Genomic DNA, 26,220 nt, shown 5'->3' on the forward strand with positions numbered 1-26,220 from the left:
GTCGGCCGGGACGGAGCCATGGCCAGGCCGGGGGCTGCGCGGCACTGCAAGGTGCGTGCGGGGCGGGGGCCTGGGGGGAGCAGGGATGTTCGGAGCTCTTCCTCGCCCGCAGTCGGGTCTCAGCCTTCTCTTTAGGTGCCTGATTAGACCCCTGATTTGCTGCGAGGGGGTTGTCCCCGCCGAGCGCCGGGCTGGCCGGTCTGCGTAAACGACTCCTGAGGGGCAGCCGGGCCTTGCAGCACCGAGTGCCTTTGCTTGCCTGCGCTTAGCCCGGCAGCCCTTCCTCAGGGCCCAGCGCGCCGATGTGCGTCGGTAAGGGGCACGGCAGCAAGCTTTCCCTTCAAGGGTTTATCCACCTTGGTGTACCGATGGTTTGGGCAGTGACCGTGGTTTGTTCTTAAAATTCCCAAAGTCTGGGTGCGTGTTTATAGAGCTTGGTTTCAGTCTGGAACGTATGTTTGTATGTCAGGCCTTGACTGGGTCACTAAGTGAATTACTGTATCTGTAGGATGCTGCGGAAATTAATGAACCTTCATGCTGTAAAGGCACGTTTTGTAAAATGAAAGCTACACGATTCAGGCCCTCATGGCAGCGGTGGGCCAGCTCCTTGTTCTGAGAGCTGTAAATTACCTTTCGCTGATCTGCCTCAGCCAAAGTCCTTCGAATTAGTGGTTAATGGTAGTCTTCAATTACGTTGTGAAATTGTGTAATGAAAATCAAAGTATATTTCTGTAATCAACAGGTACTGTCTTCTGGAAGGCTAACAGGAGCAGCTAAATTAACAAACGGAAGAAAACAGTAAGATCTTAATCATGAATACTAAGATTGAGTGTGCATGTGAGCATTTGGGAACCATGTATTTGTCATACCTCACAACTAGCCAAAAATCCTTTGTATATGTCAGAAAACATTTTTAGCTTAGAGGCACTACGGCCAGGTTCTGAGCAGCCCATGAATAGACAGACACAAGCTGAACAGAAATTTTGCCTATAGAAACACAGGGTTGACTCTCTTTCTGTGTTTTATGTATAAAAGATTGAATATGTGTAGTTACTAGCCATACGTAAGACTGTTGATGAAAGACTGAGTTCTCCTTTGACATAAACTGTTAATATCTTCTAAACCTGTTTGTTGCAGCAATGCGAAGTTTTCAGAAAGAGAAAGATATTTGGTTTCTTGATGAAATTAATCTAGTTTGCTATTATTGAATAAAAGTAAATTTTTACTTTGCTGCATATTAGGGGTAGTATAAACAGTGAATTTGACTTTTTCAGGTTTGGCTTAAGAAAAGGATGTCATTCTGATGTGGAGTCTGGATACTCTCTCTATTCCACTGACTCTGATGATCAGGTAATTAAATGACTTTTTAATACAGTCATCTCTGTTACCTAAAGAGAAGGGAAATTAGAATACCTTGAATAATAGAAGAAAAACAGGTTAATTTAGATACTACTGCATCTGGACTAGAAGTAGCTCCTGCAAAGCTAGCAAGAGTGTTTAGGCTGCATCTTGCAGATACATGCAAATTGGCTTTGTGTGCAGTGAGTTTGGCTCGGAAAAATCTCATTAAGGCACAGGATATATTTGTGAACACAGCTGTGCTGTTTATGGACTAGAGCTGGCCCTGGCAGTATAGCCATAGTTGTTAGGTTTTGTGCCAAAAAGAGTGACTTGTATGCAGTCGGTGCTGCAGCGCTTTTTTCTGTGTAGTGCTGAGTCACTTATCTCCAAAACAGAAATAGGCTGTAGATAATAGCTTAACTGTACATGGAAATAAAAATAAAAACCACACACATGCAATTATCAAAACATAAAATCCAGCAAATGGACACGTGTGCAACAACATAATTCTGTTTTTTTTTTCAAAATTTGCGCGTTTGCAAACTTTTGTGTAATCGCAAATTAATACCTGGAAAATTAACATGTTTTTGCTGGTTGTCAGTCGTTCTTCAGGTGACAGTGTGAGGAATGCTCCCCTCTCAAATAGTATCTCGGTTTTCTGAAAGAAAACAGTGATACTCATTTTCTGACTGCAGTATTCTTTGTGCAGGTTGATACTATTCATAATGGACTTGACCGTTGTGCAGCTTTACTGAAGAATATCTTACAAAATGAGGCTACAGGTTGTACCTATTGAAAATTTAAGTTATATTTTTAGTTTTTGTAAGACTTTTCATTTTGTTGACTAGTTTTTGTCTTGACTAATATTAGGAAGGGACACTATCCATAAACAAGCTGGGAAAACAACTTCCATTAAAATTACTTCCAAGCCTTTGCTAACCAAAGGAAACACTTCCACGAAGAAAGGGTTGAAAAAAAACCTTACTCCTGCCCATGTCCGAAAAGAAATTGGTAAGTGGGCTTTCTTGGGCTTGTTTTTTTTCCTCAAACTAGATTGAGAGACTCCTCAACTTATTGAGGAAATAAAACAAGGCTTCAGATAACTGTTGTTGTTTGTTACAGGTTGATCCAGGGTTGGATCCACAAAAGGATGTAGGCTTTACTCATTGCCTTTTAGAAGCCTTAAATGTTTACTAAACTGTTACTGAAACGCACAAATGTTTGAGCTTCAGGTACAAGGAAGAAGAATTTGAGTGCCTTTACAAATACCAACGTCATCAAGTTTAGCTGGCAGGAAGTGTGGAGGAGAATGATAATAGCCATGCCCCATTTCTCTTGGACAGTGAAGCATTACAGTGCTTGGTCTGTGGGATACGCAGCTATAAACTGTCCTGGAGTTAGGTGTCCAGCCTGGCTTTTCTCATAGTTCAGTTTCTGGAAGCAGGAAAGTGTTGTAATAAAGAATAAGAACTGAAATGGCTTGGTGTCCAGAGCACTTGAATGGAAAGGTAGATGGTCTAGATAGCCGAGATGGTCTAGGCTGAGTTGCTGTCAGTTGAAATATTTCCCTTTTTATTAGTGTTTCTCCGTCTCTCCACCCCATTTCTTTTGTGTGATTTCTAATCCAGTAGACAGGTGGGGCCTGTAGACTAGGTGTGTAGCAGAATGTCTACTTTGTGCATTGTAGAAGTTGAGTGCCCAGTTGATATCTTTCCAACACTATAAAAATATGGAGTTTTAATGATACCCAACATAAGAAAATTAGGTTTGGAAGGTTATTTGGTATGGGTTATTTTGAATAACTTAAAAACTTAGGAGGCAGCTAAGCAGAGATTTTAAGAATTGTATTTTAGAGCTGGCCTTCTGTAGGATTAAATCTCTGTGCTTCCTTCAAGGACAGCAGTCTGTCCAACTGGGTTAAGTTGCTCTGTCTGGAAGAAAAAAATGATGGATTAATTTGCTGGTGAGTAAAAATCTGATTGGAATCTTAGGCTGTAGGGTCTTTTGGTATTTTTTTTTTTTTCCAAAGGAACCTGCCAGAATCTGCTTGACAACACAACGTGTTTATAGATCGAGAAGACAGATGGCTTCAGCTGAGTTCTTTCTTTCTCTATAGTGCCAATATCAAATAGAAAACTTAAGTCGTCCACCACACCTACTACTGAGAAAGAACTTTCCAGTACAGCACAGAATCAGATGGTTCAACCACTTCATGTGCCTTGCACACAACACTCTCCTGTGATGCACCAGAAACTGTGTGAGCATGTGCAAACTCAGATGTCTCTGATAAGCAGCCAACCACCACAGAACAGTAATGAAATTCCTACTGTAATTCCTTTTCCTACCTCAAATCACGGTTAGTGGAACTGTTAATGTAGAGCCTGTATTTTACTGTATGAATTTTGTCTGAAACGGTCCTGATCTGTGAGTGTTTTCTTTTAGAATGTCAAAATGCTACATCTTTGAGTTATCAATTACCTACCTCCACATCAGCTCTGTCCCTGCAGCATTCAGCTAATCCCTTATCTACTCAGTCAGTAAGTAAAAGTTTGATTCTGACTATTAATAAACATTTTAAATTAGCATTGCCTGTTTATTTATACACTTACTTGTGTGTGGGTTTTCCTGGGTTTATGTAATAATTTTCCTTAAAGAAAAAAAGTGCATTTTTCAACCTATACTGATGAACAGAATAAATAATGAGAGAAAATACTGCTATTTAAAATACATTTTATGTGGACACGAAAAAGTGAAATTAGAGGCATTTCAACTGGCTGCTTGTTTCTGCATAATGAATTCTGTAATGGAGAGCAAACATGGAAGATGCAGGAAATTATTCATTAGTGTTAATAATGATGTTCTCAGTAACACATATTAGGATCATTAAGCAACTCCTGGTAAAAGAAATCAAATCTCATATGTAGCTTTTCCCTGCCAATGAACAAGTTGATTATTTTTTCAGACACTGTGTGTTATCGTAGAGCCACATTTTAAAATACTTGTGTATTTCAGCATATAGAATAGAACTAATGGAGGGTACAAACTGCCACATTGGGAAATGTGGTAAGGAGCTTGCACCTTGAAACTGTGAGATTGTGGACTTACCTTCCATCTGTACACAGTCCATGTATAGTTAGTGCTGTCCTTGTCTTTTAAGAAATTCATTTATTTAAAATATTGAAAGGTAACAGTCTTGTCTTTTTTTTCTTCCCTGTTCTGGTTTGATTCAAGGAATGAGGGTTCATAAAGCAAAAAAAAAAACCCCAAAATAAAACATTGCTGAGGTTTTTTTCTTTACAGGACAGCTGAAAAAGAACTGTGCTTTAATCTTGCCAATAGCATGTAAGATAAAGGTAATCTAAACCAGATTTACATTTTAATTACTCCTTAAGGTACTGGAGAATTGTGCAATTAATGAGTTGTAGTTGCTTTTGTAATTTGCAAAGAATGATCAAGGCTTCGTTGCGTCAGACAAGGGGGTTTTGGCTTTTCTTTAAGATTTTTTAAAAATCATGCTAATTTTTTGTTTAATATGAGTATTCCTTATGCAGGACGTTCCTGTACACAGTGGCAATGAATGTGTGCCAGAGATGGGAAGACCTGTGGTTTGCCCAGTAGTTTCTGCTGTTCCTACTACTGCTGCGCAAATACAGTCTGCTGCTACTTTTCCTAGCGTGATCCCTTGTATAGCATCAGGTGCATCAAGTAACTCTACAATGCCTACACTCATCCCATCATCTTCTGGCAGAGAGACAACCCCAAACCACGAGCAACAGATAAAAGAAGTGGATTTGATGAGATGCATACGAGCTCACCTGGCTCTGTTGCAATCACATGAAATGATGAACAGCAGGACTGAACAGAAGCATCATCCTTGTCCAGCAAAGCATAATGCTTCAAGTAACAAGGAGGAGGATACTTCTGAAGAACACAGTGAGGACATGGTCAGTGAAGAAGATGAATTGAATGTACTTGACATAGCCCCAGTGAGAGATGCAAGTTTTGTGAAGAAAGTTCTGAAACCTAGAAGAGAAGGCCAAGAAGAAACAGCCCATAAAGTTAAGACTGTAAAATATCTTCTGGGAGAGCTCAGAGCGCTGATAACAGATCAAGGTGAGGACATTTTCATTGTGCAATAGAGTGATTATATACAAATAACATAAGAGTTAACATTAAATGAGTGAGCACTTTGGTTTCTGGAAGTTGTATGTCAGATGATATGTGACATCTTAGAGTAGTTTTCCATGACTTTAATAGCTTCATGTTTCACTCTGCATAAGTATTAAATTATTTTTTGGAGTATTTTAATGTTATTGTAACAGCTAGGATAAAGATTGTTCTCATTTCATATACAGTGTTTTCCCCTGAGAAAGGCAGCAATGTAGACAGATTGCAACACCAATCCCACCAAGGCTTGGCAGAGAGATGGTGGGTTGTGATTTATCAAGAACCTAAAGCATAATTCTCATAGTTAAGCTTAAAAATTTTAAATAAATATAGTTGAAATAAAGATGAGTTTTTATTGGGGGGGGGGGAAGTAGATACTATTTTATCACTTTGTAGGTTGCTTAACGGCATATAGAATATTACTGTCATGTTACAGGTTTATATGTTTATGGGGTCTTTTTTTCCTTCACCTTGTGCAGATGATTTGGAAATGTTAAGGTTGATGAGTGAAATAGAAGATGGCATATCAGTACTCCCAGCTGTAGCGGGAAGTACGAATGTACAAGCTGAAATAGCGCTAGCCTTACAGCCTCTCAGAAATGAAAATGCCCAGCTGCGTAGGTTAGTAACTCGTCAGTGATTCTGTATTTGCTGTAAATGTGCCTAAAGCATCTTCTAACTGGTCTGTTCTAAATTGCATATTTCAGCATTGTCATGTGCAGTGTTTATATATTAGAAAGTGTGTTGGTAAGGCTGTATAGTTTAAAAATAAATAATTAACACACAGCAAGACTTCAGTTAATGCTCATGTTTTAGTAGCATCAGTTACATAGTGATTAAGCTGTTGTCTATGTAGGATCAATGTATCATTCTCTCTGAAAACTGCAGTAACAAGGTAGTTAGCCTGCTTATATTCTTTTTGTAGTGTATTCTCAAATGCAAAAATGGTGCTCATTTCAGGGGAGCTCTCACATATGTAACTAGGTAGCACTTTACTTCAGAACAGAGGGAGAGGTATTTACCACAACTTGCAAAGGGTCTTTTGTGTTGAAGAAAGATAGGAATAAGAAAAATGCATTGTTAAAACGTTTTTATATTTTGGAAACATTCTGTGACATTTAATTCTCTGTAGCACTTTCTTACCAAACTCATTGAAAATGCAGTGGTTTTGAACTTATTCTGAACTGTCTGAATTTGTGCTTTTTCACAATTCACATTTAGGAGACTAAGAATATTAAACCAGCAACTTGGGGAAAGAGAAAGAAGTGAGAAGATGTCTGGACAGAGCTGCAACTATGAATGTAAAGTACTAATAGGGAATGACGCTTGTTAGCGGCATTTTTTGTTAAGGTTTATTTAAATAGATACAGACATATAAAGAGATATATATATATCTAAAAATAAAAAATAACAAGACATATTGTGGCCTTTAGTGGCAACTGAACTAAGTGTTTTGTGTCTAATCATGCAAACAGTCATGCATTTGCGTGGATTGTTGTGCCTATTTAGAGTGCACATAGTGGGACTCAGCTCTTCAGCTGATTATTTTTCCTTATGTGCCTCTTAAAATGAAGATAACAAATAATTAAGAAGAAAGCTTGAGTTTTATCTTACTGCCTCAAAAACCCCTTCTACCTGAAAGCAAAATTCGTATTACCAAGTTTACTTAAAAACTTAGTTTGATTTAAAAATTTAAACTGTAGCACACAAAACACTTAAATTTGTTATGTTTTACTTTTGGTAGTAGTTTCTTTGCAGTCCTTGAATATGATGCTCCAGAGTCAATTGAAAGAATCACTGAAAGGCCTTGAGTCACTGCAGGCTAAAAATGAAGAACTACTTAAAATAATAGAAAGTCAGAAAGAAGAAAATAAACATCTTGCAAAAGATATTCAAGATAAAGAAGAAGAATTGCTTGAAAACAAACAGCATTATGACATTCATTCTACCAAGCTCAAGATTGGTACATGTTTTGAATTGGTTTATTCTTCATGTAATGTTTTAAAACTTAAAAGAAATAATTAGGTTAATTATTTTTGGCATTTTAGAAGTGGAAGAGGCATTAGCAAATGTGAAGAGCCTTCAGTTTAAGCTGGAAGCTTCAGAGAAAGAAAATAAGATTTTGGGCATAACATTACGTCAGCGTGATGCGGAAGTTAACAGACTGCGTGAATTAACCAGGTACTGTTGGCTGAGCAATTATTTTTGCCTCTTGACATTGCTTTTCTTTTTTCTTTTTCTCTCCCCCCCGCCCCCCGCTTTGGATTATTGTAGTCTTAGTATCTGGTGGTAGGAGGTCATGTAGGCTAAAACTTCTCTTTGTAGTTACTTTTTGCTACAATGGTGCTGTAATTTTGTTAAAACAGAGTTGTCATGCTCCATGACTTGAGTTCTGTTGTGAAGTAAAATGCTATCTGCTGGAACTTGTGTGAAGTTCAACTCTTAATAGCAGACCTGCCATATAAGGAGCTCTATGGGAAGTGTGTGGACCTGAAAACTCACTGATGTTTCCCTTGAAGCTGTAGAATTTGGAAACTAACTCTTAACCTAAATTAAGTAGGGATATTTTTTTTTTCCTTTCTTTCTCTACACTGGTTCAGAAATCGGTCTGTTTTGAGAACTCACGGAAAGATCTGTCTTCAGGACCCACAACAAGCTCTTCCTGTGGGAATGAGCAGTCCTTTCTTTAACTGTACACACATTTGAAGTAGATTATGTCCAGATATTAATTACAGGTAAAGGTAGGCATTCGTGAATCACCGAATGAAGGTGGTGTCACTCACAGCTTTTTAGAACTATTAGTGTGAGTTTATTTCACCATGGTCTTTTATGATGAGTATGGTGGCAAGCTGGGAGACTTAAATAGCTTTTTGCACATGCAGGGTGGTGCGTACATAAAATCTGTTTCGACTTATGTGCACAGGAAGTTAAACTGTTGTCTGTCTTGTTTATAGATGATACTGATTAGAATGGCGGAGTATTTTTAGTCAACACTTTATCTAAATGTCTACTAAAGAATCTATATTACACACTTCAGTGACTATTATACTGACCACCAGATGGTAGTATAATGATGTCTTATTACATGTGTATATGTATATGCTATCTACATAAGCATTTAAGTGTTCATTTCTTTTGATGTAGCAAGCAGAAATTGAGAAGAATTATTTGTTTTATTTTCTATTTAGATGCAGTGGGAAGAATAATTTTGGAAAAACTTTGTCACTTATTTTGATAGCTGTTTCTATATGCTTTGTAACAGTTTCTTGACATCAGTTTATTTTATTTTGTAGTACTCAAAGCAGGTAAGTTGGGAATAATCTTGAGAACTTCAGTGAGTTATGCTGTTTTAGTTGGTTTGTAGGCACATTTCTATGAGTTGAAGAAAGAAATTCAAGAAACTTGGAATTGGTTCACATTTATATTACGTTATATGACAACATACAGAAAGATAATTTTAACTTTGCTGCAGCCTGGTAAATCTAATGTTTTGGTTTTATAGAAAAGTATTTTTTCAGTGACTATTTTTAAAAAAAAATCTGATCAATTGATCTTATCTTAACAGAACCTTGCAGGGCAGTATGGCCAAGCTTCTGTCTGACCTCACAGTAGACAACATTAGACCCAAACCTGAAAAAGGTCTCTCGAAGTCTCTTTTGGAAGACCATGAAAAGCAGATGCAACCTGATCCATTTCCTGGGAATACTTCAGTAATGACTTACCTTAAAAAATTAGAAATGGATCATATTTTGACAGATGCAGAACTTCAGTTCTCAAATAAAAGTGGAGAATTAGAAGTGCAAAATCTAGCCTATGAAAAGTTTGCTGCTGAAGGAGATAAAATAAACAGTACATTCTCAGAAGAAGGAACAACAGCTCCCAGAATACTACTAACCTCACCGAAGCAAGACGCAGAAACAGTTAGTGATTCTGGGACTTTACTAGATGACCAAAACAAGTTGGATGAGACTGTTTATATTCCATTGACGAGCAGCGCCTCTAAAAAGCAGCAGCCAATCTCTGAAAGAAGTGGTGTGCTGCCCCAAAGTAGAGGGGCTTGTAAGAAGTTGGACTACTACTGTGAGCTCTCAAACTCTGTGCAGCAGAATGGACGTAAGATCGCAAAGGATCCAACTGTTCTGGATAAATTAAGTGCTGGGTACAGTGTGAAAAAGACTATGGAAAACACACTTGAAGTTACAGGGGATAAAGTGAAGCTGGAAGGAGAGAAAGTCCAAGTGAGGCCAAAAGGCACTCCAAGCGGAGCTGCAAAAGACTTCACAGACAAACCAGACCAACTTCAGCCTGGTACATACCATCAAGTACCGATGCTGTTTCAGAAAGACATTGCTCAGAAAAAAGGCAATGAAATAGCTGATTTTAGTTCTATTTTATTTGATGATATGTCAGGAAAGTCTGTATGGAGTGCATCCTCTTTCTCAACATTTACTTCTCGAGATGAAGAGGACTTTAAGAATAGCTTAGCAGCCTTGGATGCCAACATAGCTAGGTTACAAAGAACTCTGCAAAATAGCATTATGAAACAATGAGTATGAGAAAACAAAATGGGGTGCACCTGTTTGTACTATTTAGGTGTCTCTGAAGTACAGTAAGTATGGTACGGATGCAAATATTTGTATTTTTTGGTATGAAATGACTTGTTCCTAGCTGTTTAAATTATGGATGGGATTTGTTCCTCAATAAGCTATGGTGCTGCTTCCCTTGATGTGTACAGCTTGAAATATCTGGTATATAGGCCCTTTTTTAAATTATGACTTATGTTTATACTCTTTAATTGCAAAATTAATTCTTAGAACAGCACTTGATAACTGTTTTTCTATTAAATGATAAAGTACACTTGCATGTTTTCTCTGTGTGCTTTTTGAAAGTAGTGAGAACAGCGTTGAGAGAATGCATCTGAAGCCAGCTAAAGGTGTGATAAAGAGGAATTTTTATTTCATTATTTTCCTTGGTTATGACCATGTGTTTCAAGAAACCAGCTCCTTGTTCTGATTCACCATATTGTGCAAACAGTAGGGTCAAAGTCAAAGAAATAGGTGAACAGGATTTTGTACTCAGCTGCATTGCTTGTTAATCCAAATTGGGTTTAATCAAGAAGTGGGAATTTAACTGGTGAAACTGGAGCTGCCTTGAACACAAACAATGTTCTGCCTTGACTAGGTAGGTCTCTTCAAGTTGGGGTGTTGTTTTTTGTATTTGTGGTTTTTTGGTTGTGGGTTTTTTGGTTGTGTTTTTTTTTTTAAGAGGAACTTAGGTGCTGAAGGCTAAATTAAATGTCCTTGTTTACTCATTTTTTTTTTTTTTTCTGGAAGAACGATTGCAAGGTACCACACGTGAGCAAGAGGTTCCACAGGTAGAGGCCAGGGAAGAGGTAGCTGCAGAATGGCTCTACAGGAATGTTGAGAGTTACAATTGATAAGTCAGGGTCATGCTGTTCAAAAAAAAAAAAAAAAAAAAATGCAGCCATCATATGGGTTTTGCAGTATGTGGTAAACCCTGTAAAATACATGAAGTAATCCTTTTTCATTCATCGCTGGTAAAACTCAATTTTCAGTTTTGGGCATTGTACTTGAAGAAATTAATTGATTAAGTGTAGAGTCCAGAAGAGGGCAAGAAAAGAACCATCGAAGTTCTGTTCTTTTCTACAATCATTTTTTAGATTGTAGTTTTTACAGATGTTTGATTTTAGCTAAACTAAAAGAGAATTATAGTACCAGTGGATAAACACAGAACAGCCTGATGCTGAGAAACAGAAGCAGTAACAGGCTTCAGCTGACACAAAGGAGACAAATGAGGCATTAGTGAAAGCTGGCAAACCAGTACAGTTAGCAAAGCACCAGAATATACAGCGTGAGGAAGTCATGGAAATTCCACAGTTGTTGAGGTGCCAAACATCTATTGGGCATAAATATAGAGAGTCTGGACTGAGTCACCCAAACTGTCTCTCACAGGAATGGGAGCAGAGGGAGGAATGATTCCAGTCCATTGTTCTCCTTGGCAGCTCTTTCCAGGTCTCAATGTCAAGAATATGCACCATGTTTTAAGTTACAGGTAGAGGTGGTGGTATTGCTACCATTCTGTCCTCTTACACCCTTAAGCAGCGCTTGAATGCTATTTTTCATGACTCACGTTTTTTTCAGGGAAAGTATCTTTGGAAAGGGAACAGCAGTATAAGAACCTGAATTTAAGACAGCTTTTTCTGCAGTGTTGCTGTTTTCTGGTAGTTTGTTGGGTTTTTTTCCTAGAAAACATTTTTGTGCTTGCTGCTGCTGGCTTTTTCTTTCAAGTTTCCATGTAGGACAAAAGTTTCAAGTTTTATCACTTCGAAGAATTTTATTTTTTCCATGGTTAGTTGCTTGAAAGAACGTGTTTTAAAGTTAGAGCACTATTCATACATTGTGCTGTGGAGCAGCTCTGCGATTAGTTACTAGTAACTGAGCAATAAAAAGGTATGAAGACAACACATACTACAGAAGATGCCAACTGGCACTCCCGCTTCAAAAAAGGAAAGTTAGACTAAATAGTGACTTCAGTGATTTAGAATGCTTTTAAGGCTTGGCCTGAGTTTCTTATTACTCTCCACATTATTCATGCTCAGATTCAAAAGAAGGTTGATGGTATAAAAGTGAACAGGTTTTAATTAAAAATTTACAAGCAGTCAGTGTAGAAGCAAAGCAAGATTTAAATTATAATTATGATATGGATTATAGACAAGTTACAATAAATTCTACTCTTTAAAAATCAGGAGAAGGCTGAGAGAAGATTGGAAGAGTAGTAGGAGACAAACTAATACAGTTTTCTTCTTGCAGCTGGGACTGTTACTCCATTTGGAGGAGGATATTTGTCCTGGCCAAAGCTAGTTGCAGTCTGCATAAAGCAGCTGTGGTGTCAAGATGCCCAAGCATGTTTTTTTTCACATTGAGAGCATTTACATTCACTTTTATCTCAACGGGGAAGATGTTATGCCATCTTACTTGTGTCCCGTTTGCCTCTACGAAGTTAGTTATATCAAAGCATGAGATGGCTACTGGAAAACCTTTTTAGGGATAATGAGATGTAAGGAGAATTGTAATGTGTATCGTCTTCTTGTAAGGAGGAGAAGCTAAGAAGAAACGTGTAGAAGGAGTCATCTTTAATATAGTTCTTTGTTTTGTACTCAGACATGTCCATCAGAGCTATAGTAACTTTCAATTAAATATAAAATTTCCCATATATGGGCATTAAGAATGTGCACTGTTATTGAAGAGAAAGCTGGCAAGATCAAATATGTAAGTCTTCGAAAGGTGGCAAAGGCTTCCAGGACTCAAGACAAGGGCATGGAAAGGAGGTCAGCATAACTTCAGTCAGGATATGACAAGTGCTTGTCATTGCATAAATTGGGAGTTACTGGGATTCTTCCTTGTTGCAAGCAAGTAGATCTCGGGTCTGTATCTTTTATCGACGTAGACACATTCCTCTCCATACTACTTTTAAGAACTTTTCAGGCTGATCTAACCCATTGAGCTACCTGGCTAGATTCCGACACCAAACTTTGTTTCCTTGCTGCCCCGAGTTACAATTGCTAAAAACTAACTTTCTATCTGGAAGCAGCATAGAACTTTTACCTGCATAAATCCAGTGCTCATGACAACTACTCCAATAAAAGCAATACAATCTCCAGTTGACTTCTGCTTGTGGACACGTCCCTCCAATGAGGGACACTCATGAGAGAGAGACGAGTCAAAGTGTATTTGCAACACAGAATTCAAGCTCCCTTTCTCTTCCAGGTTTGCTAAGGATACTTTAGGATAGCTTGGAATAAGCAAGACAATACAGTAATGAATTGGACCACCGTGTCAACTATGCAAGTAATTTTTGTGTTGTACATCAGAGAATTTTGCTGTTGTTTCTAAGGGAAAAAAAAAAAAGGTAGTATTTAAATTCAGGTAGATACATTGTCTCAGGAAAGCATGGACCTCACTCAGAGCTGAAGGATCAGATGACGAGCAATCAGCTGTGGTGCCTCAGTTTCTGTAGCCAGGAGGTACCATTTGAAGGAGCAAGGTTAACAGTAGCATAAGGAGCCATGCGATAACAGAGACAGTTCAAAAGGAACCATCTCCTCTGTGTCTGAAGACCTGTTCTTCCACACCTGCTGTTCTACTGTGGTTGGAAAAAACAGCTTAAGATTTTCTTCCACTGTATTGTTAGTTGTTACAAGTTATTTTATAGTATATTTTCAGTATTTAGAAAGATTTACAGTTGAAAATTATGATGCCAAGTTGAGGAAAGTGCAACTAGTTGCTCTGAGGAGTTTTAATCACAGCTGATCATAGAGCCTAACAAGTCTTCAGAAGAATTTCCCAGCTTGGCCAGCAAAGCTGGTTTCAGATTATGTCCATCACTGTATCAGCCTCCAAATATAAGGAGTATATGAAATTTGTATATTAAACATGAAATCATTGTTCTATGTTCAGTAATAGCTGCTATGAAACACATCTCCTCTTCCAAGGATTAGCTTACAAGGAACAGCATAGCAGCTGCAACTTCAGTGGTTATGTAGCCTCTAGATTTTTCTTGTAGCCACAGAGAAAAGATACAGGAGTTATTTTTACAGATTATATTACATTCTATTATAGTTATTTATACATTTTTACAAAATATATTCTGTGAAGTTGACATCTGTACTTTCCAGTGATGTGGAGAGGAAAGGAACTCTTGAAACACATTTCATCAAGCTCTTAACAGTCATTTTCCTTATGGAAAAGTGAAAAGATTGGGCAATACTCTGGAATCCAGGATACCTGAGTTTAACCCATACATAATTACCTGCTCTGACTTCTTGAGCAATGAGTGTCTATAATCCAGTGTCTCATTCAAAGAACTGGGGAATGGTGGTAGCTTCCTGCGGACACAAAGAATTGCTGCCTTACTACTGTGTCCAAGTCAATCAAAGTCTTCATAAAGTGCAAAGATGCCTTATTTGCTGAAGTGAAGCCAGCACTGCACCCGTGCATGCGTAAATAAGCTACCTGGGACACCACTTGTGGTCAAGTGGCAACACCATCCAGCTCTGTGTGGACAGAAGGTTTTACAGCTCACAGTGCATTTCGCAAAATAACAGAGATTGTTACCGGTACCTCAAGTACCTTTCTTAAGTCATTGACTTACACAGGTATCCGTAACACAGGTGAATTTTCTTTCTTAGAAGTGAAAGAAGTATTTCCCTGGTTAGAATCTGACTGGTTAGATCGGAGAAACAGATTAAGGGAAAAAAAAAGTCATAGGTTTAGTCATTTCAGTTATGTCCCCAAATACGGCAGAGGAATATTCAAGTTTGAATGGTCCAGCCAGGACAGGTCTGCGCACCTACCACCGCACCAGAACCTATGAGAAGAGATGAAAACGTCAAGTCAGCTTTGGGCTATTAAAGTGGGTATGACAGGCAATTCAGTCCAAACACAGATTTATCTCTAAACTATCCTAGGTAGATCACACTGCCCACATTAATGACCTGTGTCTGATTAAGCTCAGGTAGACCATCTCAAGTGGTTCTTGATCGAGACTAATGTAAGTAGTGTTAGAGATTAGTGTCCGTCTTCCCCAAGGTGCAGGGAATTCCTTCAGTAATTTCTTTGCACAAGTCCTAGAGTCAGTTTTCCTTCAGCCAGACTCAGGGATATTCAGTAGTCTTTAGTTATATGAGTCAGGGATTTTGCTTGCTGAGCCTTAGGTACAGGAGAGTCAAACAAATAGCACATGAGGTCTTATTGCTGAGCTTCCTTTACCATAACTGCTTTTAATATGAAATCAAGAGCGACAGTAACTTCCGTGACTGTTCTTACGATTTTGAGCTGTAACCAGACAGGAGATCGAATAGAACAACCTAGCCTTTCCTCCAGCCTTCGATTAGTATTACGTTTTTTCAGGCCTTCCCTCAGGATAAGAATCATTTATGCTTTTTTTTAAAAAAAAAGATGTACATATGGCAGATACACACACATAGTGCATAAGCTGAGAAATCTTTTTCATAGAATCATAGAATCACAGAATAGTTTGGGTTGGAAGGGACCTTTAAAGGCCATCTAGTCCAACCCCCCTGCAATGAGCTGGGACATGTTCAACTAGATCAGGTTGCTCAGAGCCCCGTCCAACCTGACCTGGAATGTTTCCAGGGATGGGACATGGTAGAAAAGAAAATAGTTTTCTCAGGATTTAGTCTCCAGACTTCTTTTAACCTGTGAAAATGGGCTGTTTCTGCAATCTTTAACATTCTTTGTAAGTGTATTCACTTTAGCTCTTTTCATCTGTTACTGCAGTGTAGGCAAGGGAATGGTACCTCTCTGTAAGCAGTCCACACCTTTGGCACTTCCCTCTTATACTTGTCAGAAGTCCTCAAAGGCTTCCCAGTAAACTGTGGTGCAGCTGTGAGGAGAGCAATATTCATCAGATTATCTTTGTGCAGATGTGGGTTAGTCAATCCTCATGGTCATGCACTGCTTTACCTTCCAACACTTGACAGAAGTGCCAGAGTTACACGGTGATCTTTTTCAGGAATGAAATCTTACGTAAACGAGGTATGTATGTCAGCTGTGAACTGCAGATCTACACAGATGCTGTGGCCATACCTAAATGCATCTTCAGTGAATGATTTCACATGCTGTTTGAAGACCAAACACCTAACTGAGCTGAAAATCAAATGCTTTTGCAGACATATTCCATTTATCGGGACACAGAGTAGAGAGAATATTATCCCATAGGTTCTCCAGTTTTACTCTTAAGTATTTGTCCTGGCCACACACAAGACTTCAGTCACAGTGCACAGCCATACAACAACCCCGCAGTCATGAGGTGACACCAGCACTATTGCAAGTTCACCAGCAATGACAAAAAAATTGAAAAAATCTCCTTTTTGCCCACACATGAACATCCATTACTGAAGTTTTTACACTGTGCTCCCAAGACAGTGTAAAAATGGTGCTTTACTGACTGGAAAAAGAGCAGCTTAAACTAGCTGAAGTGTAGAGGCCATCTGTGCTACAGTTAACATTATGTGGTTTATAGGCCCTTTAAGCATTTGCATGTCTAAAGACTACTTAGAACTATTATTTCTTTTAAGACTCCTGGTTTTGTCCAAGCCCGTGATGAAGTCTGGCTATTTCCCTGCTGCAATCATACAGCCAAAACATATATTTTCTTACTGCCTTCTCCCAGATTCTATTCTGTATTTAGAAGCTAGCAGTGATGGTTTTGGACTTGCAATTATGATATTAAGCTAAGTGTAAAATATTTTTATTGGCATAAGCTAGAATATAAATAGCTTTAACATCAGTTTCAAGTTCTCTTTATTCCACTAGGGAATGACAGTTCTCTTTCATAGTTAGTCTCAGAACTAAGATCATCCCAACATCACCCTTGCCCCAGCACCCCCTTGCTGAGAAGCATAAGCAAAGCAGGGCCAAGAACTCTGCCCCCCAAGACTTCAGACAGACAACGCAGAATTATCGCTCTGTGCAGATGTTCCCATACATTCCCTCAACCTTCATCCCTCTTCCCTCTCAATATGCAGAGATACAGCGGTTCACCATGACATTGGGCTCCCTCCAGCACTAGTGCTGTCTCCAACCAAAGTTTACATTGCTGTTCAAAGAATTTTTCACCATGGTGTTTTTATGGCTCACACTGGCCAGGGCTTGAAATTTAAGGGTTACTGATTCTCACCTTCCTTCTGTAACACCAAGCACACAGGAATGTTGCCACCCAGTCCAGCTTTTAAACCATGACCCTATGTGCGAGAGACTGGTGGAGCCTCCCTGCAAGTAGTGAAGCTGGAGCTTAAGTGATTACGTTCATAGCAGCCATTGACTACGGAATGACAAGCTCAGATCAGATTTTGAAGTTAGTTCTTTCAAAAGCACTTACTATTTTTATTTAACAAAGACCATCCATTGTTGCTCAATCCAATTTGCTCTGTGTATCATACACTGAGCAAATATAGGCATTTGCCTGTTCAAGCTTCCTAGTTGAATTCTTCCGAGGAGCGTTCCTGAGGAGGGCCCTGCAGCCGCTGCTATGCTCTTAAGAAGCCTCTGAGATGCCCCACCTCAAGGAGTCACAAACACCTACCTTCCCTCTGCAAGTGTAGGCAGCACTGCCAACCACAATTTCAGCTGAGGCAACAGCTAGGAGCATGCGTATGGACTGAGGAGTCACAGTCCAGCCCCATTCGTCCACGGGTGAATGCACGCTAAACACTCCCTCGCATGTCATCACCGTCTTTACTCCACTTTTGTCCCTGCCATCTCACTGTCCGACCCTAATCCTTACAGAAGGGTTAAGATTGTCCCCTGAGAAAGCACCGCTTTGAGCGGCAGGCTCAGAGCACGTTCACTCCAGCAGAGCCTCTCTCCTAGCAGCTGGCTGTGGAAACAAGAGCAAGAATCACCACCACAAACCCGCCGAGGAGCCTCAGACACCATTCATGCAGACTGTCTCGGGCCATGTACGGAAGAGCTGCTATTGTTAGTGCCACTCAGGAAATATTCTAGGGAGTGTGTAATTGTTTACACTCAGATTCTTTTATCAACGCTTAATTAACTGCAGTTACAACACATGTTCACCATTAATATTTTAAATTACTGAGATGTTTTTTAAATCTATTCTGTCGGCCTTCTTAGAAACTTCCACCAAAAGTTCCAAAAGTGATAAGATGTAGTCCTGTGCTTGCAGTACTAACCCCTTCCTGCTTAAGGGTCATCAAGTATGATCTTGCATGACTTCTACATTTCATGCCCATGACAGTACAAAAGGGACCGTTTCTAAAAGTTATCTGCTACTGATTTATTTTTCCTCCTTTGTAAACAGCTCTGGGCATTTCTAAAACACTGTTTTACCCAGCTACAACAAAAGCTGTTGTCATCCAGCCACGTTGCAGGAAGTGGTTACTTTGGATTTGGCCACATCTTCCAAATACACTGTTTCATCAGTCATTTCATCCCACAGGAGAAGCCACAATAAGAAATATTTTGCTTCTAAAATCCAGAGACCGCATCTAAAAGTCTAGAAATTTTCCCCCAATTGGCTTCTTCAGCTGGATGTAACTGCTGAAGTAACTGAGCTTCTTCACCTTTTAAATAGGAACATACCTAGCCTGAATGGCCTGAAAGACTAGTATTCCTTTTACAGAGACCTGGGAGGACTGCAAAGGAAAGTCATTTTACAGTGCCTGGATTTTGTGAAAAATCAGCCAGGCCTCCAAAACTTAGCCAAAAAACCTTCTCCTTTTGAAGATTACTTTACAGGCTTGAAAGAAGATTCATTACTTGGGTCACAAGGCTTGAAGTTGATCATTCTCAGCCTATGCTCTAGACAGTCTGGCTGTGTAGTACGCCTAGTCATTAAAGTTTTCGTGTTTGTGGTTTTGCAGGATTTTAGTTTCTAAAGGCGTTATTATTCCCCTTATAGTTTAAGGAGACATTAACTAGTCTTGTTGTTCCCATCCACCTCTTGCAAATACTGACAATTAAATCAAGATTACAATTAATGCATTCCTTCTGTGCATTATTGCACTTATGGTAGATCGAATCTGGAAACATCATTCCAATCACATTGAGGAGACTGTGCATTTTTTTCTGGAGCAGTTGTGCATTTCTTGGTCTAATCTTCGTGGCTTTATGCTTATATGTTAAAGCCTCTCCCTTTCCTTCCTGCTGTTACTTCTGTCCTTACAAATATCATATTGTACATGGTTCTGCTCCCATCTTCCTTCCAGTGCAAACCTTATTGGGATAAGAGTCTTCCTCGGTTACCCACTGGAGGAAACAAATTCTTAGCATAATGGCATCTGAATGTCTGTGAGTAGTTCATTATAAATCATGGCTCTAAATTCCAGGGACATGCTATTTCCAAGCCAAGTTCCCCAAAGAACGCTCATAAAAGTTAGTGTGCTTGAGATCAGCGTTAGTATCTGGGCTCCAAGCCTGTGAAGGCACTCTGCATCTCAGTTTTAGGATCAGGACCTGTATTTGTTAGATTATTCAATGCTTACACTCTTTAATAGAGAAACTAATTAGCTGAAGAGATGCTTTAACTAAGCTTGCAGCTTTTCTTGTTCTTACTCCATACATAATCAATAATAAATAATATTCTCATGTTTCAGTCCCAATGTATTTACCAAAGGCTTCCATTGATCTAGAGAATATTAAGACTACTACTAGAACGGTGTCCAGGTTTTAATGAAAAGTTATTTTTTTCCACGGGCAGGAAAGGACTTAAAGGGTCATCCCAGATTAGTTAGGGAGAAAGATTTAACTCCATGCTCTTTAGCTTCCTTTGCTGAAGGCAGAAAATGTTTTATCTGCAGATAGAGCATGCCCAGACGTAATCACCACACTGAAGTCTGTACAACCCTTACATGTGTGGTCTATTGGTTAATTCAGAATTGCTGTGTTATTCTTTTATCACCACTTTCCCTGAGGGATCAGTACCAAGATGACATCTCCTGACCCATTTCTTACAAGAAAAAATATACACAAAAAAGCTTAACACAAATGAACAAAGATTGGAGACTTTATGATAAATGCAGGTTTGCACGTCCAGTGCTTCTGGAACTAGAGAGGCAGTTTGATAGTAAGAAATGTACTAAAATCAGTCATTTATTATAACGTTAAAGGGCTGCCTTTGCACAGCCAGTCTGAATCAGCTTCCAGTCAGATCAAGGATTGATTCTTATTAGTGAAGCTACTCACAATCCAAAAAGATAGGAAACTGAGGCATGGTTTTTAAATTAAAAAAAAAAAATCCTTCTTACCCTTTTCAATTATGTACTAGCTATAACCTGTATCTAGTAATAAAAAAAAAGTTTTAAAGAAATACTGTAAAAATCACCCCAGCAGAGTGGCATCACTACTACAAGCCAGAGAGCTTTATTTTGTTTTTTTTGAAGAGTAAAACTTTGCTTTCCTGGCCACCCGTTCTATCACTATGAAAAGACAAATGAAACCCACTACCTTAACCCTGATGAGAAAGATAAGCTCTGTATAAAGCTAAATGTATTTTAACAGTGAGAGCAAAATGAACAGTTTCCCCTTATGCATTTCAAAACTAAGCCATTGAAATATTACCATACCTCTAAAGAGGCTTTATACATAATATAAGAATATATATAACTTTTCACTGGAGTTATCATTACAGTATATATATTTTCAACAAAGCAAACTATTTGGAGATTAAAATAAAGACCTAAGAAATACAGAATTCAAAAGTAATTGAAAGAATGTTAAAACAAGAAAACATAAACAAGCTTCAACTACAGCAATCAATTTCTGGACCTTATACCTCCGTTTTTCCATTAAGCTTTTGACTATCCCTACTAAATAAGGCCTACAGTACAAACTTTATTTGTATTTACTTGTTGAGATGGGTGTAAATCAAAACACTTACACTCCACCTCATTCTGTTTTGACTGGCAAATGCCAATGTAACTATATGGTCCCAGGAGTCAGCGTTCAGGAACAGCTTCTGGTAGCTTTATATTACTTGTACTGAGGAGTTCCTTGAATATTTGCACATTTTCTTATTAGGCTGGGCAAGGAATTATTGTTAAAATTCTTGCTGAACTCCAGTTTTCAGCAGTATTTTTCATAAGCATTTTTTCCTGGCATGATTGTGTGTTATTTCTGACAGCAACTCTGCCAACAATCTTTTCCCTGTGCATTGCATGGCCCAAACACATTTGTAGGAAATCATCTTGCATTAGTTCTACTACTAACAAACAGAGATATTTGAGTTTTGACCATTTATTTGCTTTTCAACTAATTTATATGTTTTAGAGAAAGACAAGATTCTTAAAATATGCCCTATTCATCTGGAGAAGGTGCAGGTTGTTGACTGTGATGGTCCTGGTCTCTCAGGAGAAATTCCCATGCAGAGCTGGAGCTGCCCTGGGAAAGGTCTTTTTCCCACACCCCTGAGCTCTACTGCTGGACCTGCTGCCTGCATCACTACATTTCATATGCAATTTTCCTGAGGAGCTCAAAGCAAAGTGAAGGCTTCAAGTTTTGTAAGACAGACATATAGTAAAAACTTGCTATGTTACATGACTTTTGAAGCTTTGTAGCTGTCCCAGTACCATTCTGATCATCTGAGAAGGCATTTAAGCATGAAAGAATGCTCTGAAGACTGCAAGGTAAGGTAGTACTGCCTATCTTATTAGATATACATATCTAGGAATATCATCTCTTCCCTCATCGCTCAAGGAAAAGTGTCAGGCCCAACTTATTACAGTGACTGTGAATGGCAGTGAAAGTCAGGCTGGGACTAAAAAAAGATGTGAGAGAGAGACTCAGATGGGACAGGGAGAAAATCTCTTTTGTAGGTAAAGGAGGAAAAATCATTCTGCACAACGGACAGCAGCAGACAGCTGGCTGGTTAGATCATCTGACTTTACGTTTCCAGGACAGTTGAGTCACTGAAACACCTGAGGGACAACTTCACAGTTAGGTGTCATCACAAGTTCTATTACTTTTAGGCTTCTCCTCTGTAATTTTATTTTCAAAGAATTGTTGCTAGAATGCCTTTGTTTTCTGTTTAAGCATGCCTGGTCCTATGAAGGGATTCCATTTAGCTCTAGCAGGCATGAGGTATGCTGTTTCTTTGGAAACTTCAAATCTAATTAAAATGGTAGTGTAGATATAATGCCCTTGGGTGCCTGCAACCCAAGACATATCTGGGACACTGGGAGATGGGATAATTTCTCATCAGTCTGTAAAGGTCATTTTGAGGACTCGTGGCATCACCTTCCAAGACACAGAGAAGCCAGATGTTAATAATGCCCTCAAGCAAGGGACAGAAAGTGGAGAGAGAATCATTAATATCAGGAAGCGCTAGACTGTCGTCATCTAACACTATTTAAATATTCGTTGTTAGTGACTGTTTGCTCCAGTAGGCATAATTTACCCAAACTGTTGAGTCACTTACTCCCTTTGCTCATGAGTCAGGTTCCAGCCCCTACGCAATTCCCTCTGATACAGCTGCAGGATGTCAGCCCCGTAGCGGTGAATGAAGTGCCCAGACCTGAGACAGCCATCCCAGAGGCGTACAGGGGACCAGCCCTCCCGTGGCAGCGGCACCCTACCTGCACGGTCGGTACTTCGCCAGACTACCCCTTTTATTTTGCGTTTTTATTTTCTCTTGCCGTGCCACATTGGTGTTCATTACATTGTTCAGCAAAAGTTTCAAGCTTTTTTTTGCCTAGTGGGGCATTCCAAGCTCCTTCCTACTTCTTGACAAGATCATTTTCTTTTAGATCTATTAATTTATATTTTCCAAAACTATGTTTTCCTTCTTTTATGTTTTTTTTTAATTTTTGCAATGATTCCCAATGTACTGTAAATTTAAGATTTAATTATTTTTCTGTTTTATCTCCCTTTAAATATTTTTTTTAAGTTAAATTTGGCTCTGAATCACAGCTGCTTTCCTGTCTTTTAGAGAGCTTTCAGTCTGACTATAGTGCTCCTATGCAACTAGTGTTAAACTCTGAACCACGAGTTTATATCCTGTATGTGCTTATACAATCTATAACAAGAGTAGAGAAATTCTTAATACCCAAACAGGTAGCTAATTGTTTTTTTAGTTCTTTTAGCCTTTTGGCTTCAGTGATATGAGGCAGAGTGCTTTAGATGCTACTTACATTCTGTGATAATAAGCGGTATTTCATTCAGTTGGAAATATGTTGCCTTGAAGTTTCAGCTGATATTCCATAGCCCTGTACCAGCAGGCAAGATAACAGGACAGCTTGACATGCTTTCTTTGGTATCATACGTAATTTCACAATCCTACTGTCTCTTCTTTAATTACCTTCTCTCTAGACTGCACACATGCATAGCCACATTAAAAGCAGATGATGTTACTTGCATAAAAATGCTAAAATTTGTTATTCAGCTTTATTGAAGCCAAATGAGTTCTGGACAACGCTAATGTCTCGGATAAAGATTGTGTGTAAAGAGGAAATTGGCTTTCCAATAGCAGCTGTAGAGCCTAAAGGTTCAGGTAGAGGTGTGATATCAACAGTCAATCTGTTACTGTTTGGCATACTTCAATATATAATGAAAGTATGGGGGTTTTTTTGCTTAGCATGTGTTTTTAGATCTATTTGATTAATTGTTGTTTTCAACCTATCATTACATCTGCCTTAATGAGATTAATTTATTAAAAGCTGTAGTGCCATAAACAAACTAATTCACTCACGTGCTCAGTTCTTCAGACATATAACAAATTATTTTGAAATGTTCTTAGAGAAAAAAAAATCTATTGCACTGGAGAAACTGTTGAAGCTTTTATTACAAGATTTGTCACAAATCATTTAGCATTTGAATGCCTCTACTGATGAATAGGAGTCTGATCTGCGTCTGAGTCTCCAGCTTATTCTGTTAATTAATTTAGGCCAGTTTTCTGTGAAGTCAACATAATTATTCATATTGTTATAAGGCTAAAAGACTGCAAACTAGACTGTTTTAGAAGATGAAGGATACGTATGGAGAAAAAGACAGTGTAAATCTTGTAGTCCTGAAAGTCTAGTACAAATAAGCAAAGAATATGTGTAATTAATTGTTATTAGAATGTCCATTTAAAAGCAGGGCAGCTGAGATTTAGAAAGCTGCCCAAATCAAATTACATTGTAAGTTTGTGGTAAAGAAATTAAAATGTTTCTTGAGCTGCATAGATGTGGTGAAAACATTTCATTTTTTGATGTGACTAGGCTACCTCTAATTTCTAATTTTCAGCTAACATGAGACACACATTTATGTTACTAATGCATTCATACTCCAGAATAAAGGCAACATGTGCAACGTATGAAGATGTCAAACAGTTCCAGTTGAAAATGAAACTCTGGCAGCAAAACATATAGGCTGAGGGGTTTTTTCTGCAGTTTATTTTGGGGGTTGATTTTGGAGTCTTTTTTGGTTGTTTCTAACCCCAGACTCTTGGATATTTTAGGGTGACATGAATGTAGTGTTTCAACTAGAGTGAGCATGCTTTCCAACTTACATGTATTCAGTGAAAGACAGCGGATAGGAAGCCTCTCTCTTTTTCATTAAGTAAAATTGTAACTGATTTTTTTTAATACCTACAAAAGCTTTGGGAATTGGCAAAGTCTGAAGATCAACACTTTCTACTCACATATGGAAATGTCCATTTCCTTTCTGTGCTACTCACCCCTATATAGAAACTGTAGGTGGCCAGCACAGTTGTTTCTATTGAAACACCATTTCTGAGAAGGTGGCCCATGAGAGTGCTAAATCAGTACTACTCTAAGTAGTCTGAGCAATAATCCAATTTAAGAATAATTAAGATGTACCAGAAATGCTTCTAGATCTTAAAAAACCTCACACACCGCTTCGTAAAACTATCAAAGTACCTTTTAAGAGACACAGACAAAGTTTTCTGTGTAAAAGTAGGTTACTGAGTGTGGGAGAAACACTGAATCTCATTTGTTTCAGCAAGCACACTGATCAACAGCCATGTATTACCATAATCCATCTCTGGATCTTAAATATTGTCTTATTTTGGGCCTGGTTTTATTTCTTCATCTTTATGGTAGACATTTTGCAACACTCCAGTAGAAACATTCATCCTGATAGAATGACATTAGAGGTCTGGGGATAGAAGCAAGCTGTGGTTAGTACATACAAACTTTGGGAAAAGCTTGGAAACAGTATTCATTGGAACAATCTGCTGGTTATGATATTTCTACTCTGCTCCACTCCTTTATTTCTGCAGTTCACCAAACACATATTTAGCCTTGTAAGCTGTCACAGCCATCAATCTTCAAATACTTCATACTTATTCAAAACAATTGTTTTTGAAAATAATAATTGGAGTTGACACCTGCATTGCAATGACATCTTAGTCTGTTTTGGAGGTCAGAGAGGGAAACTAGCAGCCTTCTTCCAGATTAAGACTTGGAAAGATCTCAGTTCTCTGCTTAATGACCAAATATTGCCTTAGTGCTAAAGACAGACACACACATATGTGTGTTTATATATGTATGCATCTAGAGGCAAAATAATCCTACAGCCACAACATTATTTTTAAAAGTCTCTAATATTTTGTTAATCCTTATGGTGGAATAACAGAACATTAGTCACAGTTTTCTGTATCAGAAACACTTCCAGAAACAAAATCCACAAAGTACACACTTGACCAGAGTCAAATTCCAGCTCCTCCAGCAGGGATATATACTGAATGTCTTAATGAATGCCAGGTACAAAATACCTACCCACAGCTGCCTTCCTTTCCCAGCTAACAGCTTGTGTTGGAGCAGCATCAAAGCTGGCTACAGGCATAGCAAATGTATGCACCTGCATAGAGTAATTACCAAGGCTAATGCCAGGATGTATTAGCTTCAGTACTCTTGTGAAAAAAGTGTGGATTAACTCACAGCATTCAGCTTATTATAGCTGTCTCACTGCACATCCAGTTTTTATGAGCACTTATAAAGCAATATCCATCTATGTTCCTTTTTTATTTCTGATGATGGAGTCCTTCAGCTGCGACGTTGGAGTGTACTTCAAAGCTACTCCTTTGTCTGCTTTTCTCCCTCCTTTTTTTTTTTTCCATTTCAAACTCAGTGTTGGTTTGCACGTTACTGCTCATGTCCTGCCATGACACATACCTCTATTGATTAACTGTATGAGGTTTAATAAGGCCAAG

At 38.6% G+C, this 26,220-nt stretch overlaps 1 protein-coding gene across 1 annotated transcript; it reads left to right on the forward strand.

The window, feature by feature from the left end:
• Nucleotides 1-18: 18 nt before the first annotated feature.
• Nucleotides 19-10,058, forward strand: CCDC14 (coiled-coil domain containing 14). Its single transcript, XM_010285123.1, has 12 exons — nt 19-51; nt 743-798; nt 1,275-1,350; nt 2,051-2,123; nt 2,212-2,352; nt 3,784-3,878; nt 4,893-5,454; nt 5,988-6,129; nt 6,730-6,809; nt 7,253-7,471; nt 7,557-7,689; nt 9,074-10,058. Exons 1-12 carry the CDS (start codon nt 19-21, stop codon nt 10,056-10,058), a joined length of 2,595 nt encoding a protein of 864 aa, XP_010283425.1.
• Nucleotides 10,059-26,220: the final 16,162 nt, after the last annotated feature.

The sequence above is a fragment of the Phaethon lepturus genome, unplaced genomic scaffold (assembly GCF_000687285.1).
Source record: "Phaethon lepturus isolate BGI_N335 unplaced genomic scaffold, ASM68728v1 Scaffold41334, whole genome shotgun sequence".
Taxonomy (NCBI): Eukaryota; Metazoa; Chordata; class Aves; order Phaethontiformes; family Phaethontidae; genus Phaethon; species Phaethon lepturus.

What these genes read in the sequence shown, in the direction of transcription:
- CCDC14 (XM_010285123.1), top strand. Translation starts at nt 19, where the DNA reads ATGGCCAGGCCGGGGGCTGCGCGGCACTGCAAG. An exon ending in CCACTGACTCTGATGATCAG is followed by an intron (nt 1,351 to 2,050) that starts GTAATTAAATGA and finishes TTCTTTGTGCAG; the next exon opens with GTTGATACTATTCATAATGG. An exon ending in GAAAATGCCCAGCTGCGTAG is followed by an intron (nt 6,130 to 6,729) that starts GTTAGTAACTCG and finishes ATTCACATTTAG; the next exon opens with GAGACTAAGAATATTAAACC.